The sequence below is a fragment of the Ovis canadensis genome, chromosome 2 (genome assembly GCF_042477335.2).
Source record: "Ovis canadensis isolate MfBH-ARS-UI-01 breed Bighorn chromosome 2, ARS-UI_OviCan_v2, whole genome shotgun sequence".
NCBI lineage: Eukaryota > Metazoa > Chordata > Mammalia > Artiodactyla > Bovidae > Ovis > Ovis canadensis.
This window is the reverse complement of record NC_091246.1, coordinates 162,426,283-162,444,365: the sequence shown is the minus strand read 5'-3', so window position 1 is coordinate 162,444,365 and position 18,083 is coordinate 162,426,283. Positions and strand designations below refer to the sequence as shown.

Here is an 18,083-nt window from a genome sequence, read left to right as displayed (position 1 = left end):
GAAAATTCAGGGGGATAATTAGAAATAATAAGCTGACCTTTTTCTTTTAAATAGTTCTGTGTAGAACAAGTTTGTATACTATGAAACTTGCTGTGATCATTTTTAAGTAAAGGGGAAGTACTGATAGGTGTCTCACTATAAGCCACTTTCTTTTATTTTAAAGTAATATTAAAAAGTAATAAAATAGATTTTTTCACTAGTAAAATGATCTTTTGATAATAATAAGATTTAGCAATAGAAATTTAGCATTTCTAAATCTGTAAGCACAGAAGCCTTGAGTGGACCAAGAAGAATGTTGTGGTTCCCTGTGTTGAAGAAATACAAATTTATATGGGATAAACAAACACTTATCATGCTGGCCAATTGTCAGCGTTGTGAAACACTGAATTCCATTTTGGTGTAAACAATAATCAAGCTAAAAATAATTCCTAGGAAAACATCTTTTGAGTGGTGTGTAGAAAAAAACTTGATAAGAATTGTCCTGATTTCATGATGAATCTTTGTTTTTTCCCTTTTGGAGCTGATTTGTATAACCTTTTTCTGTGTGTCAAAAACAGCTTGTATACAGGAAAAGTTGTGAAATTTAAGAATAGCATAATAAGTAAGATAAAATCAGCACAGTGTAACTAGTGGTAGGTCAAAAAGAACGTTGCCAGCCTCTCAATCAGTCTGTGTTCCCCTTCCCCATCTTGGCCCTTGACTATTATCTTTATGCAAATCACTCAGCTGTGTGTGTGTATGTGTGTGAGAGTAAGCCGCCCGTGTGTGCGTCCCTAACCGTTAGTGTTTAATTTTGCCTCTTGTTAAAGAAATCATGTATTCTTTTTCATCTCAGCATCAGGTTTATAGTGCTTTGCTGTGCTAAGTCGCTTCAGTCATGTCCGATTCTTTGCAGTCCTATGGATCACAGCCCACCAGGCTCCTCTGTCCATGGGATTCACCAGGCAAGAATACTGGAGTGAGTTGCCATGCCCTCCTCCAGGGGATTTTCCCAACCCAGGGACTGAACCTGCAACTCTTACGTCTCCTGCATTGTCAGGCCAGTTCTTTACTGCTGGTGCCACTTGGGGAGCCCCCACATGTTTATAAGATCCATCCAAAGAGCACCGTGCAATACAGTGTGTTCCTTTTCATCAGAATGTAGTATATCATGATATGCCTGTAGTATAGTACTTAACCATTTTATAGCGTGGGCCTTTGGATTTGTCCAGTTTACTACTGCTGCTTTTGCTTCGGATATTATGGCCTATAAAATCTAATACATATGGACATGAGTTTCTCAAGGAGTGGCCTTTCCATCCTCAGCACTGGCATGAAACATGGTAGAAATGCAGAGTCTCAGGCCTCAGCCCAGATCTACATTCAAATATCACCTTGAGATATATGTGTTATATATATATATATATATATATATATATATATATATATATATATATATATTATATGCTATTTCAGTGATTATGTCTTTAGTCACAATATTTTGGGGTTTTCTGATTTGGAAACTGCCTTGCTACTAAGTTGCTTCAGTCATGTCCGACTCTGTGTGACCCCATAGACGGCAGCCCACCAGGCTCCCCCATCCCTGGGATTGTCCAGGCAAGAACAGGAGTGGGTTGCCATTTCCTTCTCCAATGCATGAAAGTGAAAAGTGGAAGTGAAGTCGCTTGGTCGTGTCCGATTCTTCATGACCCCATGGACTGCAGCCCACCAGGCTCTGAGCAGTAGCCCATGGGATTTCCCAGGCAAGAGCACTGGAGTGGGTGCCATTGCCTTAGGAATCCTTTAATGGTCACACACATGCACACAAATATGCACATACTCACTGCAGGCTCTGAGCAGTAGCCTCATTGCTCATTTTTGAAACAATTTAATCTAGTTTGAGTCAAATTTTGGGTATTTCCAAAGATAAAAATTCAAAAGAAAAAGATCTGCTAACAAGAGCTTCAAAGAATATGCAACAGATGGAAGACCTGCTGAAAGAGGACCCTGCACACAGAGTAGGCAGATTATTTCCAGAAAGGGAGCTGCAGAGCCCCATGGGGAAAGCAGGTCAGACTCTCAAGTTGAGCAGACATGGGTTTGAATCCACTGGTGTCCCTGACTCGCTGCTTCATCTTAGGGAAGGACTGAGTTCCTTTATGTTTCAGTTTCCTCCTTGGCAAAGAGGGGATAAGAAGATCTACTCTGAAGATTCAAAACCAATGACTGTGCAGCACCACGGTCAGGCTGCGGGTGCATTTGGGCTTTGGATCAGCGGCATCAATCTATGTGAATATGACTTTCATGCCTTCAGAGCTTTCATGCTTTTCACTGTACTTTCGTGCTTCCTGCAGGAACGATTCCAGGTGAAGAACCCTCCCCATACTTATATTCAAAAGCTCAAAGGCTATCTGGATCCAGCGGTAACCAGGAAGGTAAGATGGATTTGTTTCCACTGCGTGTTGTCACTTCCTCACTGGCAGGGACAATCCTCGTGCCCTGGAGGAGACCTTCCTTCCTCTCTGGTATAAACTCTGCTGATGCCTCTGGGGAAACAATCCTGGAGTTGTTAGAGCCTGACAACATGAAAAGACAAAGAAAAAAGTCATCATCTCTTGAGAATGTGTTTAAAAGTTCTTTCCTGAGATGGGAGTCATGTACCTCTGATGGTTATTGAGTAGCTGCCATTTTTAATTATACTGGGTGGTTAGTTCAGCTCAGAGGTGTTCAGGCCCCCAGAAAAACAAGGCCTCGTAAAGAGAATATTTGTCTTCCATGCCTTGGTGCATTTCCAGAGACCTTGAAAAATCACTGGGGCTTTGTCATCCCAGCTGTGTGCTCACATCCTGTGCTGATGCTCTTCACGGCTTCTCCCCCAGCCGTGCCCCAGGCCCGAGAAGGTAAGGAGAGAATAGCTGATTCCATTCTCAGCAGACTCTCTCCTCCTACAAACAAGCTCTGCTTTGTGCAGCCACACAATTGGTTTAAACTGATGCCTCGTGGTAAAGCATGTAGCCTGGCACAGCCCGGTGGGCCTGGATCAGCCTTGGGATGTCTCAGGGCAGAGCTGCCCTTGCCCACGATGGGTGCAGGGCCCGTCACCAGACGGCGCTTGTTTTTCAGTTGACCTGCCACAGCTCCTGCTTTCAGGGCTGCCCCAACAATATTTTGAGCTGAATTCCCTCTGTTGTTTCAGCACATGACTCAGGAGCAGAAAGGCACACTTCTCCTAGTTAGCTGCTCTTTCCGGGTCTCTTGGCTTGGGATACATTTTTAAATTTTGTTTCCTGCTTGCATTCTAAGCACTGCCCTCCCTCTGCCAAAAGAAACCAAGCAAAGGAGAACAACTACTATTTCCTTTGGGATGTTTCCTGGCCCTTTGTCCTGTGGTTGCTATATAGACAAGCAGAAATAAAGTCTAGGGGTGATGAGGCAAATAGTCTGTGGGCCTCTGCTGTCACCTAGAAGCCATGTATGACATAGCCTCCTCTTCTAAGAATGTACCTGTCAAAGTATCCTAATATCCTCCTCCTAAATATGGTACACATGTTTCTTTTCAACACAGGACTTCTGTCAGGTTCCCTAAATGAGACAGCTGCTTAATTCTTTTTTATTTTATTATAACTTATTTATGGTTAATTGGAGGATAATTACCTTACAATATTGTGTTGGTTTCTGCTGTACATCAACATGACTCAGCCATATGTATACATATGTCCCCTCCCTCTTGAACTTTCCTCCCACCTCCCACCCCATCCCTCTAGCTTGTCACAGAGCACCAGGTTTGAGCTCCCTGTTCATTTCAGTTCAGTCGCTCAGTCATGTCCAACTCTTTGCGACCTCATGAATCATGGCACGCCAGGCCTCCCTGTCCATCACCAACTCCCGGAGTTCACTCAGACTCACGTCCATCGAGTCAGTGATGCCATCCAGCCATCTCATCCTCTGTTCCCCTTTTCCTCCTGCCCCCAGTCCCTCCCAGCATCAGAGTCTTTTCCAATGAGTCAACTCTTCGCATGAGGTGGCCAAAGTACTGGAGTTTCAGCTTCAGCATCATTCCTTCCAAAGAAATCCCAGGGCTGATCTCCTTCAGAACGGACTGGTAGGATCTCCTTGCAGTCCAAGGGACTCTCAAGAGTCTTCTCCAACACCACAGTTCAAAAGCATCAATTCTTCTGCTCAGCTTTCTTCACAGTCCAACCCTGTATCATACATCAAATTCCCACTGGCTGCCTATTTTACATATGGTAATATGTATGTTTCCATGCTACTTTCTCAATTCGTCCCCCCTCTCCTTACCCACTGTGCGACAGCTGCATCATTCTCAATTTCTTTCTTGTCCCCCTCCCCAAGGATATAGCAGCCTTCAATTTCATCAGATTAGAGGAAGTTAAAGGAAGGTGTACCCATATGCATAAAACAGAACCCAGAAAAATTATTTCTTTTGCACAAGGGCAGCAAAATTCTATATGAGAAATATTTTCAGAAATCCCCTAGCTTGTAAACCTTCTGGCTAGATGGCTTAGATCCCAGCATTGAGCACACTCATCCTGAGCTCCGTGTGTGTGTGTTTACTCATTCAGTCGTGTCTGACTCTTTGTGACTCCATGGACTGTAGTCCGCCAGGCTCCTCTGTACATGGGATTCTCCAGGCAAGAGTACCAGAGTGGGTAGCCATTCTCTTCTCCAGGGGATCTTCCCGACCCAGGGTTGGAACTCAGGTCTCCCACATTGCAGGCAGGCAGATTCTTTACCATCTGAGCCACCAGGGAAGCCCCAAGCTAGATGTGGCAGAATCCGGTACAGTACTGAGAGGTCCCCTCACCCAGAGTATCTCCCATCCTCTAACAGTCATCTCAATATTTGTCAAATCCTTTAAAAAGCAAGATACGAAAACTCCTAGAGTGCACTTAGACTCCAGCCCCGAGCCCCCTGGGGAGGAAGATGGTTGGAGGGAGGAGGTGGGATCTTCTGGCCCAGTTCCCATTCTCCCTTGGAAAAGGATAAAGAATAAGGCCAAGGATGCAAAATGAAAAGCAACAACAAATCAGCTGCACGGAAAGTGTTTTGCTTCCTTGCAAATAACTTCATAAAGAGACCCCAGACAAAGGATGTTTCTTTGGACTGACTTCATTCCTGACATCTCTGCCCTGGCCTTCTGTGTTCATCTGAATGGTTGTATTTGGCCTGTGCCTTATCTTTCAAGATCAGTCATTCAGCTCTCAGGAAAAAAACAAAAACCAAAAACTTAAAATGGACATTGGATCAACCATCCCCACTTTAGTAAGAGTTCTGTCAGGAGCTGGCAGTGGGAAATGATCTGTTCCACTCAACATAATTGTCATGCTTAAAGTCTGGAGAAAAGGAGATTTTGCTTGGAGTAAGGCATGGCTTGCAGTTGAAATGAGTTTACAATTCTCAGTTGCATTAAGGGGTAAAAGATTTGCAATCAGGCTTCCTATTTTAGCCAGACAGTCTAAACCGAGCAGTTTCCCCTTAACTGCATCTGGAGTCCTCAAGTACTTCATTCATTAATCTCTTGTTCACACTGAATTGAAGATTCTTAATTTGCTGTCTTCCTTAAAAAAAAAATTCTTAAGCATATTCTATTTCTTCTAAGTAGTTTTAAATGAAACCCTGTAGGGCAGGAAAGGAAGCGCCTAAATTAGATATCTCTCCAAACCAGCCTCCTTATTTAATATACCAGGCGGTTCTCAGTCTGCACTTTACAGGGGTGTGCTCATGTCTGGTGTGGAGAAAGGAGACGGGCCATGAAGAGAGGAGTCTGGTTCTCTGTGGGTGCTGCAGATGGAAAAGGAAACCTATTATACGGGTCTCCAGGGCTTAGCTGTCTCCGTGGGCTCCTCCCTGGGCCTGCCTTTTACAGAGAGGGCGGGGGGAGGTTGAACTCTGCTAATAAATGGTACCCAACTCTTTTTTTGTTGTTGTTGATTCCCGCAGGCACACAGTTTGAAGTTTTTTAAAGCATCCTGGGTACATTGTACGGATGCAGAGTGTTGGCAGTCATTATGTGTTAGGGAAATATATGCCAAGGTTTCTCTTTGGTGCAGAGTCCGACTGAAATTCAGACAGTTCCCTCAGAGAACAGAACACACGGTGAAGTCTGTTTAGTTGTGTCTCAGTTAACCCTGCAGTTGCAAAGTGCCTTCCATAGGAAATGCCTGATAAATATCATCGCTATTGTTGTCATACCTGTTATTTCAGTATTTTGAGCTACATTGTTTTGATATGTGCCTCTTAGCCCTTCAGCGGATCCTCCTTTGTACTCAGTCAGATTCTTGGTTGTACCCCGGTTGTCCTTGTCACTCTGTATGAGGGATGACCTTCCCTGAGGAAGCATAAGGCTAAGTTAGGGAACTGGCGCAGGTTGCGGGGGATGAACTGTGCGTAACACATAGCTGAGTTGTTTCCGAGAGGCACGTGTGCAGACAGCCCAAGGCTTGTGACTCTGCCATGGGACTGGCTCCTCGGGAGCAGCCAGCACACCTGGAAGTGGTTTCCTCAGCTGTGTGACCACAGGCCAGTCCTCGTCTGCTGAAAAGCTCTCCAAGAAGCACTGGGCTTAGATGTCCCTCCAAACTGCAGATGACTCTGTTTTGTCCTAAGCCATTCTTGACAAATTGGGGGTGGCTCTGTTTTTTCATGCCATCAGGGATGCTTTTATTTCACATCTCCTGGATGCTGCACACCTGAGACGGTCTACAGGGTGCTTCAGGAACGGCAGTCGGGGGGAAACTTTTGAGAGTCTTTGGAGAGGCAGCTGGTGGAGAAGCACCGGGACCTTCAGCAGAGGAGGCAAGGGTAGCTGGAGCCCATCTGTGCTGAGCAGGAGTCCGGTCTGCTCTGGGGCACCAAGGCTGGCCTGTGGCAGGGCACTCCCCTCCCCACATCCCGGAAACCTCCGTTCTAACCTTCCTCCTGTCCTTTGTCCTTGGGACACCTTTGTCTTTGGAGCTGGATGACCCTGTTCCTTCTGCAGTCATGGCAGCAGAGAAGGAGCCCAAGTATCCTGAGGACACATGGAATTTTGACATTCGTCAGGCAGAAGGGAAGTGTCTAGAGGAACCTTCCATGTGAGCTAATGCAGAAAAGAATAAACATAGCAGGTCTGAGATCGCCACCTCGGAAAGGCATGCTTGCAAGGTTGGCTCTCGTTTGGCAACCAGACACTTGAATTTCGGGAGAGTTCCCAGAATTCCCTGTTGATAATGGCTCACTGTGCCTGAACTGTTGATGCCAACCACATGGTTTATGCAGAGTGCCTGTTTTCCTTCTGGAAGTCTGCACTTTTGGTATGTGCTCGGCAGAGAGTGTTTAAGTGATGAGCCCCCAATAGAAATCCCAGGTACTAAGTGTCTGTTCTTCCCTGGGGGCTCAGTGGCAAAGAATCTGCCTGCCAATGCAGGAGATGTGAGTTTATTCCCTGGGTTGGGAAGATCCCCTGGAGAAGGAAATGGGCAACCCCCTCCAATATTCTTACCTGGGAAATCCCTTGGACAGAGCAGCCTGACAGGCTACAGTCCACGGGGTTGCAAAGAGTCAACATAGCTGTGTAACTAAACAATAATGCTGTTTCCAATGAGCTTCCCTGGTTGAAAACATTTCACAAATATTGTCATTTGTCACTCATCTCGGGAGAGACTTGGAAGCATGTATCTGGTTTCCTCTGGACCTCACCCTGTTCACCTTTTCCTTCAGTGGATTATACTTTGTAACTTTTTGCTGTAATAAATCCTAGCTGTAAGGATAGCTATATGTTGGGTCCTGTGAGCCCTACTGAATCATTGAAATGAATGATTTTAGGGACCCCAACACATAGGTATTGTATTGTGGGGTAGGGGAAAAAAATAAGCTACTTAGAGACAGTTATTACATGAAATAAGTCATTTTCCCTAGTCCTTGTGCGTAAGCTGACTGTTAACAATGAGAAAAATTTGTGTGCTTTGCCAAAAAGAAATGTGAGAGAAGCCCACTTTAGAAGCAGAGATGTTTCTGTATTCTGTTAAACTTATTACAAGTAAGCTACAGTTGTTAAACTTATTACAAGGAAGCTACAGTTATAACACTTGCTAAAGTATCTTTTGTGAGAATATGTGTTCTTGAATTATAGAAATTCAGACGGCGTGTTCAAGAATCCACACAAGTGCTAAGAGAACTGGAAATTTCTTTAAGAACCAACCATATTGGGTAAGTGTTCCCACTGAACATTTTAGCTCTAAAGCTTTTGGACACTTAAGAGAGTGACTGAATCCCATCCATAGAACTAAGCTTCCTTACTGTTCATTATAAGTTTTGACTGAGGTTTAGACTGGTGGAACCGTTTAGTTCTTGAATTGCTCACTGTGCAAGAATCAGTAGAGGCAGGACAGACAGTCCTTGATTTGGGATGTTGATGGAAACAGTAAGATTCTTTGCTTGCATTCAGTGATGGTGTATGTAGAGTGATTCCCTTGAAAGATAGGAACCCCCAACAAGTCATGTAGACTGAGAGCCTGGGAAATCTTGAAGCCTTCCCTGGAGTTCTTTGAGTTGGTTACTTGAAGCTGCCTCGTACTTTTCTCAGTTCTCTGGCCAAAAGAGGGCAGAAGCTGGGTCAGTATCACTTGACATACCTCCTTGTGTTACTACTTACTTTGTTCTGAGTCTCTTCTTCCTACGTCCCCAAATTTTAGGACCATGAAGTGTAAATCCATACCATGAAAGCAAAGTTTGGGGAATCTCTGCACTAACCATTTCAGAGTTTTTCATGCAACAGCATGGTTGCTTTGCCTCCAGCAAGTACAACTTCATTACGTACTCCCTTTCTCCAGAAGTGTATGACAGAGTTATATACAGTACTTTCAAATAACGTGTTTTGTCTCTAAGGCAGATGATATCAGTATTTTCTGTTATAGCTTCCGTTCTTTCCAAAGTATCTGTTTAACACCTGGTAATTATTTAACCCCTCTGGATTTTGAGGCTTTGAGATTTACAAGGGAAAAACTATGGACTTCAGATCTTTTAGAATTTTTCCCCGTGATAGGTCTACTGGAAATGAAGTTTTACATGTATGTTGCATTTTTGTTTTTCAGACTCTTCTGTAAAATAATTACCCAAATAACAGTTTACTTCTTCTTCTGACTATGTTTGGTATGACCCATCCAAATGGTTATTTTCCACAGTTATTTCAGCACAAGTTTTTTTTTTAAGTCAAAGAAATGTAAGGTTAATTTTTAGCTTCAGAACCTGGGTGAGAATATTCATTTCCTTAAGGATAATTTCACATGCTTGGCACCTAGAGAGTGAAATATTCGGAAGATGAACTGATTCTAACCTAGGTTGATAATCACCTTTGTCACAGAAAGTGTGCTGTAGAACAGTGGATCAGAGTGACGTGAAAATTGAACTGGAAGAGACATTTAGGATTGCTTAAATTGATTGCTCATTTCACAGATTAAAAGAATTAAGGGCCAGAGAAGGTAAGAGACTTTCCCAAAGTTGACAGCTGTAGACCCAGATGCTTTGTTCAGAATGCTGTCCTTTTGTTTATCTGGCCTCATCTGGCAGTTCTTTCCCTGAAAGGAAATAAGATAATCAGGACTCTGGGATCAAAGCGATGGAGCTTGTCTGTTGGGAGTGAAAGTGGTGGTGACTTAATATAATATGGTTGGGCATCCAGAGCTTAGGAAATTCAAACACTGTGCAATATTCAGGGATCTGGAACTAGATTCCACTTGGTAAGGCCAACCCCTTACTGTTGGTACTTCTTCTTGAATGAAAATGGTGGGTTGATCTGCAGTCAGGATTTCTACAAATTGTTGAAAAGCATTTCTTCAAGCATTGATGAAATAATGTGAAATTGACCATCAAATACCAAGGCAGGGCGATCATTTCCGATATAAAGTTGGCGGAGTAGAAGCACTCTGGTTGGCTAGAAGCCAGTACAAATCTGCAAGCAATTGGAGTGGTTTGTTGTTTAGGATGCTATAGGCACATTGAAAGAGTTTTACATTTTTCTTTCATCTTCATCAGCTGAAGTTTCCCCTTGTCTACTACCTGTGTGAGACGCTTGGAACATTTTGGCATTAGCAGCAAAAAATTCATGAAAGTGCATTGTGACATACCCTTATATGGAATGAAACCACACACCAGGATTTTGACCTGATTTGCTTATCCTGAAAACCCAAACCTGAAATGGACTCTTCTGTATGAAGCTAACTGGCTTGACCACTGTTGATGGGGAAAAAGTTGTGAAGAGTTAGGAGTGTGAATATAATCAATGAATACAAGGAGAAATTCTGGAAATGCGAGGTGCTGTAGAGGGAATCCTTAGATTTTTTGTTGTACTCTTTGAGATACCATATTAGAAAGGTAATCGGGTGCTTATTTGCCTTGGGGAAAGGGAGATCTTGACCTATTTTTGCCATGCCCCCTTATCAGTTCTTTTACTCAAATTATTATACATAAGCTCTCTGTAATTATCATGTGACCTAAGTTAACTTCTCATCTATAAAATAAGAATAATAATACTTATAGGAATGTGTAAGGATTAAATGGGCTTCCCAGGTGGCACTAGTGGTAAAGGACCCACCTGCCAATGCAGGAGATGTAAGAGACACAGGTTCCATCCCTGGGTCAGGAAGATCCCCTGGAGGAGGGCATGGCAACCCCTCCAATATTCTTGCCTGGAGAAGTCCATGGACAGAGGAGCCTGGTGGCCTATGGTCCATACGGTCGCAAAGAGTTGGACACTACTGGAGCGACCTACCATGCATGCAAGGACTAAAGGTAACTTATGAAAGACCTGATATAGGCTTTAATACAAAGTAATTACTCTCAAGGTATCTCTGGTGGCTCAGTGGTAAAGAATCCGCCTGTAATGCAGGAGACATGGGTTTGTCCCCTGGGTTGGGAAGATCTCCTGGAGAAAGAAATACCCACCCCGGGATTCTTGCATGGAAAAATTCCATGGACAGAGGGGCCTGGCAGGTTACAGTTCACAGGGTGTCAAAGAGTCTTACATGACTTAGTGACTAAACAACAACGGTTACTGTCAATATATGATAAGTTATTTGTTATGCTTATTGAAAATAATATTATATAATAATAATTGGACAATGTTGTATAATAATAATATATCCCTAAGGAAATCCATGCAGAGAATGTTACCTTCTCTATCTAAAAGTATCCTTATACTTAGGAGTTTATGATTCCCAGAAATTAAAAGCAAACATTACCTTTAAATGTCCTGAAAAAAAATTATCTTTGGCACATGCTTGCCTTTCCAGGTTAAAATCTGGGGCTTTGCTGCAATAGCATTCCAAGCTACAGCTTTGTCAAGCAAAGGGTGTGTTCTGAGTTTTGACATAAGCCTAAACTTTTAAGTGAATGGTCTTTTGAGAAAGAAAATTAATTTTTTTGGAGTCAAATTGAAATAAGAAATGGACTAGAAAAAATCTCATTCACTTACTCTCAGGAACTATAATAATAGAGAAGAATTGGATTATGACTTACACAAGCCCTTGAAATGACTTGAAATACCCTTGAAAGGAGCCAAGTACTGTTAGAACACATTGGCTGTGCATTATGAACAGGCAGCTGCTGTGACATTTTGAAGGTTGGGTGATAAGATTCCAGAGGCACTGATGGTTGTGAGCTGGATAGATTGATAGGTGTTAATCCATGAAACTGTATTGTAGGTTCACTCTCTTTGCAGGTAATTTATTTTAGTGAAACTGCCTATTAGGATAGAAAATTACTTTTCATCCTGAGTGCGAGGTCATAGAGTTCTCAAAGATGCTTCCTTGGTTCACTGTATCTCAATGGGGAGATGAGAATAGGCATGCGATTATAGGTGGGAGGTACTTGTCAGCAAGGACAAGAGGAGGATATCTGTAGAAAGAGGAAGGAGCTGAAGGATGTGAGGTGAGCATCTTCTTTCCGGGGCTTCTTTATGAAACAGTGCTGGCTGGGCTAGGCTAGCAGAGGAAACAGAATGGCTCAGGCTGGGTCTTAATGGTGTACAACACCTATGGTGTATATGTAACTAGGTACCCTATGATTAATTCATTGTTGTTATTGTTTAGTTGCTAAGTCTTGTCCAGATCTTTTGCAACCCCCATGGACTGTAACCTGCCAGGCTCTTCTGTCCATGGGATTTTCCAGGCAAGAATACAAGAATGGCAAGAGGGATGCCATTTCCTTTTCCAGGGGATCATTTTGACCCAGGGATCAAACCAGTGTCTCCTGCATTGACAAGCAGATTCTTTACCATTGAGCCACCAATGAATCCCTTAATTCATTCTTAGATGGTGCTTTTTGGAAATTTCATGAGATCATTATAATTTTGTTATGTGTTAAGCAGTGTATTCAGCAAGTTAAAAGTGTTACTTCTTAACAGGTTTTTTTTTTTTTAAATTGCTCTTGACCATTGAACCTCCCATTTTCTAGATGAGGGAACTGAGAGTCAAGCAATTAAATATCTTGCTAAAGTCCATACAATTGAGAAGCATTAAGGTTTGAACCTGGAGATGTCCAAATCTAAAGCTGTTATCCAGACCAGCAGTTAAAAATTTTTTTGATTTCAAGACTCCTTTACTTCCTGAAATTATTTTGAAATCCAGTAAGTCTTTATTTCTGTGGATTTTATCTATTAGGGCTTCCTTAGTTGCTCAGACAGTAAAGAATCTGCCTGCAATGCAGGAGACCCAGGTTTGATCCCTGGGTCGGAAAGATCCTCTGGAGTAGGAAATGACAACTCATTCCAGTATTCTTGCTTGAGGAATTCCATGAGCAGAGGAGCCTGGAGGGCTACAGTCCATAGGGTTGCAAAAGAGTCAGACAGGACTGAGTGACTAACATGCTATCTATTAATGTCACTGTATTGGAAATTTGAGCTGGTAAGTTTTATATATGCTTATTTAAAATAATTTATTACCTCATGATAAATATTAGTTGTAGATATGTAAATATAAAATAATAAACATCATACAGCATTAATAGCATGAGAATAATTATTTTCCAAAGTAAAAAAAAAAAAATTAGTAACAAGAGTGGTTTTGTTGTGCATGTTTACAAGTCTCTTTAATGTTTCACTAATAGAAGACACCTGGATTCTCATACCGTTGTCTGAATTCAAGTTGTTGTGATTTGTTTTGATTTATGTATATTAAGAAAACCTGGCCTTAAACAGATATGTACTTGAAAAAGTTTTTAAATTAAACTTTTCAGATAATTGGGCTTCCCTGTGGCTCAGCTGGTAAAGAATCTGCCTGCAATGTGGGAGACCTGGGTTCAATCCCTGGGTTGGGAAGCTTCCCTGGAGAAGGAAAGGCACCCACTCCAGTATTCTGGCCCGGAGAATTCCATGGACTATATAGTCCATGGGATTGCAAAGAGTCAGACACGACTAAGTGACTTTCATTTCACTTCATTTCACTTTCACGTAATTGTGGCCAGAAATCACCAAAATTCAAAAGAGATGATTTCTTAAAGTTAGTTGCAACGTGGAATCTGAAAGCATATCAGTGAGTTTTTGTACTCTTTTATACTAAAATCTGTTGTGCTGTTTTGCACTCTGAATGGGGATTTTCACTTATGCACCATTTTGAAACAAGAAAAAATCATTTAAAAAATGTTTCACTGAGTTGTCCTGATCTTTCAAATGTAAACACACTTTATTCTACAATATAAAAATAATCACGTTTGTTAATCACCAGTCTCATTAGAATATAAGCATAGGGAAGCTCTCAAACTCATGGTGGTGAATACCAGTGTTCCCAAAGTCCAATTTTTGTTTGTAAGCTCAAATTTTATATTCTCAGTTCTTTTCCTCAAAATGGCAGGCTCACATCCTTCACTTTTGAGACTATCTGATGGATACCCAAGATAGAATAACCACAATGTGTCTGTCATTTGACATTCCGTGTAAACAGTGTCTGGGTCAGCTTGCAGCTCTAACAATTGTATCCTTGCTTTTCCTCAAGATCGCATAGTTGCGTAGTTTTGGGGCACACAGCAGAAATGCTCTGTGGGCTTCCCATTTTGTCACACAGAATTAAAAAGATGTATCCTCAAGGAGCAAGCTTCAATAAAATCAGGAATTTTAGCGGTTCACTAAGAACAGTTTTAAGTGAAGTTCGCTTTTGTGCCCCTTTCAAGGGCTTGGGGTGAAGAATACAATCAGTAGGTGTACTCACTGGTGGTAGATTTCATTCACATTTCTTTTGTACCCTCAGTGCAAGTGTCAGAAGAGTGACAAAAGCAACTACTCAATGTTTGTGTGAAAATCGGTTTAACTCCGCAGACCCCTGAGAGGGTTTCAGGGACCCTCGGTGGTCCATGGGCTACGTTAGAGAAACCGAGAAACAGTTTGAGATGCTGTCTGGCAGAAAAGGCGTGGTCGCTGATGTGAATCTGGGTGATACTTAACCTTTCTCTCCCTTGTGATTTTTTTTTCCATGATATGTCAGCAACTGCAGTTCCTTTCAGATGCCTGTCGCACCTCTCTAAAGGAGAGTGGCAGAACAGATTTACCATTTGTTCCTTCATTTTGTGTGTTTTGCATCTGCTTCATTTGATCTTACGCATTTAAGGCCAGTAACGTCCTTTGAGACTTTATTTTCTAGATGAGAACAGTGAGGTTCTAAGATTTGAGAGGGAATCAGAGGAAAGACAACATCAATCTGGAAACAAAGCTTTGACCTGACTAAAGTAAAACAGTAACTATTGGCACCCGCATTTAGAGTCCTTCCTTGAATAAGTTTTTTCCCAGAGCTATTTCTCATTATCACTGTGCCTTCCAGCTCCGCAGCAGCCAGTTTGGAATTTCCCTAAATTCAAATTTACAACATATGGTATTTACATCGAATCTGTGAGGTACTCAGTAATGAGGCATGCTGTCAGAATCGGAAACAATTCTGCTTTCCAAGACCTGTAATCACCCAATTTGAAATTCTCCATACTGGCACTATGTTGAAGAGTGTGTAGCATGCACAGAGGTGAAAATGGAAATTTACTACAGGAATCCTCAGTTTATGATACGTCATAATCATGCGCCTGATTATGCCCTTAGAGATACTCTTTTTGAAAGTTGCCCTTTTTTCATCTCTACCCACCATCTCTATTTGATTTCCATACTCTTTCATTTCCACAGAAGTTCACTTTCACCTCTGTTCTCTCCGATGCAGAATATGATTGTTGTTTTCTTATAGCCCAGAGCCTTTTTGCTGAGACGAGTATACAAACTTGACAAAAGGGGTGGTAAGGTAGTGAGCTGTGATGGAGTTCTATCTTCTTCTTTCCTAAATCACCTGCGGGGGTCCGAGCCAAATTGTAGACCCAAGGCAGATCTCACAGCTTCGAAAAAGAGGTTAAAAATGAAATTAAACCTTTCAGAGGCATGTTATACTCTTGCCTATTTCTAGGAACTGAGCAGTGGCTCCTGCCTTTCACTTTGAAATTTATTTTTAAGGTCCTTTCACTCAAAGTCAGCAAGAACAAGCAGGGGTATTGATAAAGGCTTTGAAATAAAAGCCAGTTAATAGGCTTTATAGTTGCATCAAAATATATGCATGTTAGTACTTTGAGTCAAGAGGATTGAGCTTTGGCTGTACTTGGCTATTTCCTACCATTTTTGCCGTCCTTCCTTCCTTTAAAAAAAAAAAATCTGTGAGTCATTTTGCCTCTTCTCCAGTTTGTGGCTGAACTAAGTGAGGTAAAGGTGCTATGGGTTGAGATGAGAGAATGGCAGGTCCTTAGGGTGTCCTGGACCATTTATGTTTTAGAGGCAATGTCTGGAAAATCAACAAGAAGAAACTATAATGACTATTCTTCTCAACTCCTAAATTAGAGTGTTCTTATGGGGCCAGTCTGTAGGGTCACAAAGAGTCGGACACGACTTAGCTCCCAAACAACAAATATGAGCCACTGAGTGAAATATGGGTCACGTAGACTATGTAAAATCAAGATCACTCTGAAAAATCTGATTTTCTTTCAAATTAAAAAGATGACACCCCCCCCCCCCCGCCACCTGCCCAGCTCTGGGGCTTTCTGCTGTGCCCCCACTGTGGAAGGCTGGTTTAAATCATACCCTCAGAGCCCATAGACCCAACCAATGGGAAGGCCACAGAGAGGCTAAAGGGCCTGAATTTCAAGAGCAAAGCTAATCATCCAATTCAATAGTGAGCTCCAACCTTTCTTTAGTCTCTTACCAGTTTTAAAAGGAAAAAAATATTTTTTTTCTCTTTCTAAGCTTGAAGAATGGGCACTTAAAAATGCCTCATGTCTTCCAAGACCTAGCCACATAGGGACTAATTTAAAATAAATCAAATGAAAATAAGGATCCGGAGACTCCCCTGGTAGTCCAGTGGCTAAGACTCTGAGCTGTCAGTGCTGAGGCCCTTGGTTTGATCCCTGGTGGGGGAACTAGATCCCACATGCCACAAAAGACCCTGTGCAGCCAAATAAATAAATAAAAATAAATATTAAAAGAAAATAAGGATCTGGAAGCAGACACTGAGATCATGTATGAGGTAGTGGTGTGAAGGGAACTCCAGCCTCTCCCAGTGGCCAGCCCCTTAGTTCTGGTCAGCTCTCCTAACAAAGCCACTTCGTGAGACCCAACAGGTCATGTGTTCTTTGCCAGTGTTTCCCCTCTAGGTCTCTTTTTGCACACGGCTGTGTTAAGTGCATACATTTTATAATGGCCTGCCTGGGCGCTGGGGAAAGGATGACGTAAGCTGTCTACATTTTCCATCTTACCATTTTCTGGACCTACCTGCAGACCTGAGGTTACATTATGCAGATGATAGGACCAGAGGAAAGGATGTGCTTGAGGATAAAACAACAAAATCCCCCTAAAAACAAAATTTTAAAGACAGGCATTCTGAGCCCAACAGATTGGTTTTATTTTTCCTTTAAGACAAAAACCTTAAAAGGACTGCTCATCCTTTCAGACACACAGTAGAATTGTCCGACCGTCATTCTCATAGCTTCAAGACTGGTTTCCATAGGAGCCATAGTGTCCATAACTGCTGGACCTTACTGGCGCAGTGTTCATGGAGGAAAGCAGCCATTTGGGAATGCTTTTGGCACATATACCCCAAGATTCGTTTTTGTGGTGGTATAGTAGATGGCATTTACTTACTATTTGTTGGAATTTCTAACGCTGTGCAGGCTTGATGGGATACCACGTGTTCTTTGAAGGTGGATGTCCTGGAGGAGACCTGGCACATAGGGTAACAGGTGTTCATCCTCAGTATCTGACCACTCTGCTTCATCTTATGTGAAAATAAAAATGTATACACATTCTCAGAGAACTGCATTCAAACCCACCGCTCAAATGCAAGCTGATATCATTTTAAAATGATTTTAAACAACGTGTTTGTCACATCTCAGGTCGGTCGGTGTGTGTTGCCTGCGACTTTTTAAAAGGTTTTAACATTCACGGAAAAAAACTAAGCAATCGTTATCCCTATGGAACTTCCAGAAGCCCATAAACACTGGTGTCTCATTGGCTAGCTGAGTGTTTACTACAGCATCGTGTGCCAAGAAGGAGTTGAATGTGGATTTGGAATCAGGCCTGGATTTCAGTGGTTATGTCGTCATGTCCCCAGTCTGCCTGACTCCCCATGCAGTCTTGGCTCCCTAAACTAGCAGTCTGTCGATCAGTTATAGTAGAAAAAGGACAGCAGCAAGTTCCTCATTTAGAAAGTTTCTTACCTGTTATCCTCCTCCTACTAAGCAGTGAAATACACAGAAGGCACTCATAACACTTTTTGCCCCCAGTCACTCACACGGACATGTTGTGGTTTTCTTAGTGGCCATATTTGAAAGCTCCTTCCTTATGTGAGATGGTCTAGGCTTAATGCTGAAGTTCCTTTCAGGCAGCAGATGTTTCTGATGGAAAAACAAGTTTTCACTGTGTCCTTTTCATGGTAGTGCGTGCTAAGTCACTCATTTGTGTTCAACTCTTTGCAACCCTATGAACTGTAGTCCACCAGGCTCCTCTGTCCGCGGGATTTTCCAAGCAAGAATACTGGAGTGGGTTGCCATTTCCTCCTCTAGGGAGTCTTCCCAACCCAGGGATCAAACCGTCATCTCCT

At 42.4% G+C, this 18,083-nt stretch overlaps 1 protein-coding gene across 5 annotated transcripts in view; it reads left to right on the top strand.

Moving 5' to 3' along the window:
• Nucleotides 1–18,083, top strand: part of FMNL2 (formin like 2) — a 332,517-nt gene that overhangs the window by 222,266 nt on the left and 92,168 nt on the right. For all 5 annotated transcript variants that reach the window (XM_069577505.1, XM_069577507.1, XM_069577506.1 and 2 more), the window contains exons 3-4: nucleotides 2,334–2,414; nucleotides 8,111–8,187. In XM_069577505.1, coding sequence (XP_069433606.1) covers nucleotides 2,334–2,414; nucleotides 8,111–8,187 — 158 coding nt within the window. The remainder of the gene's footprint in view (nucleotides 1–2,333; nucleotides 2,415–8,110; nucleotides 8,188–18,083) is intronic.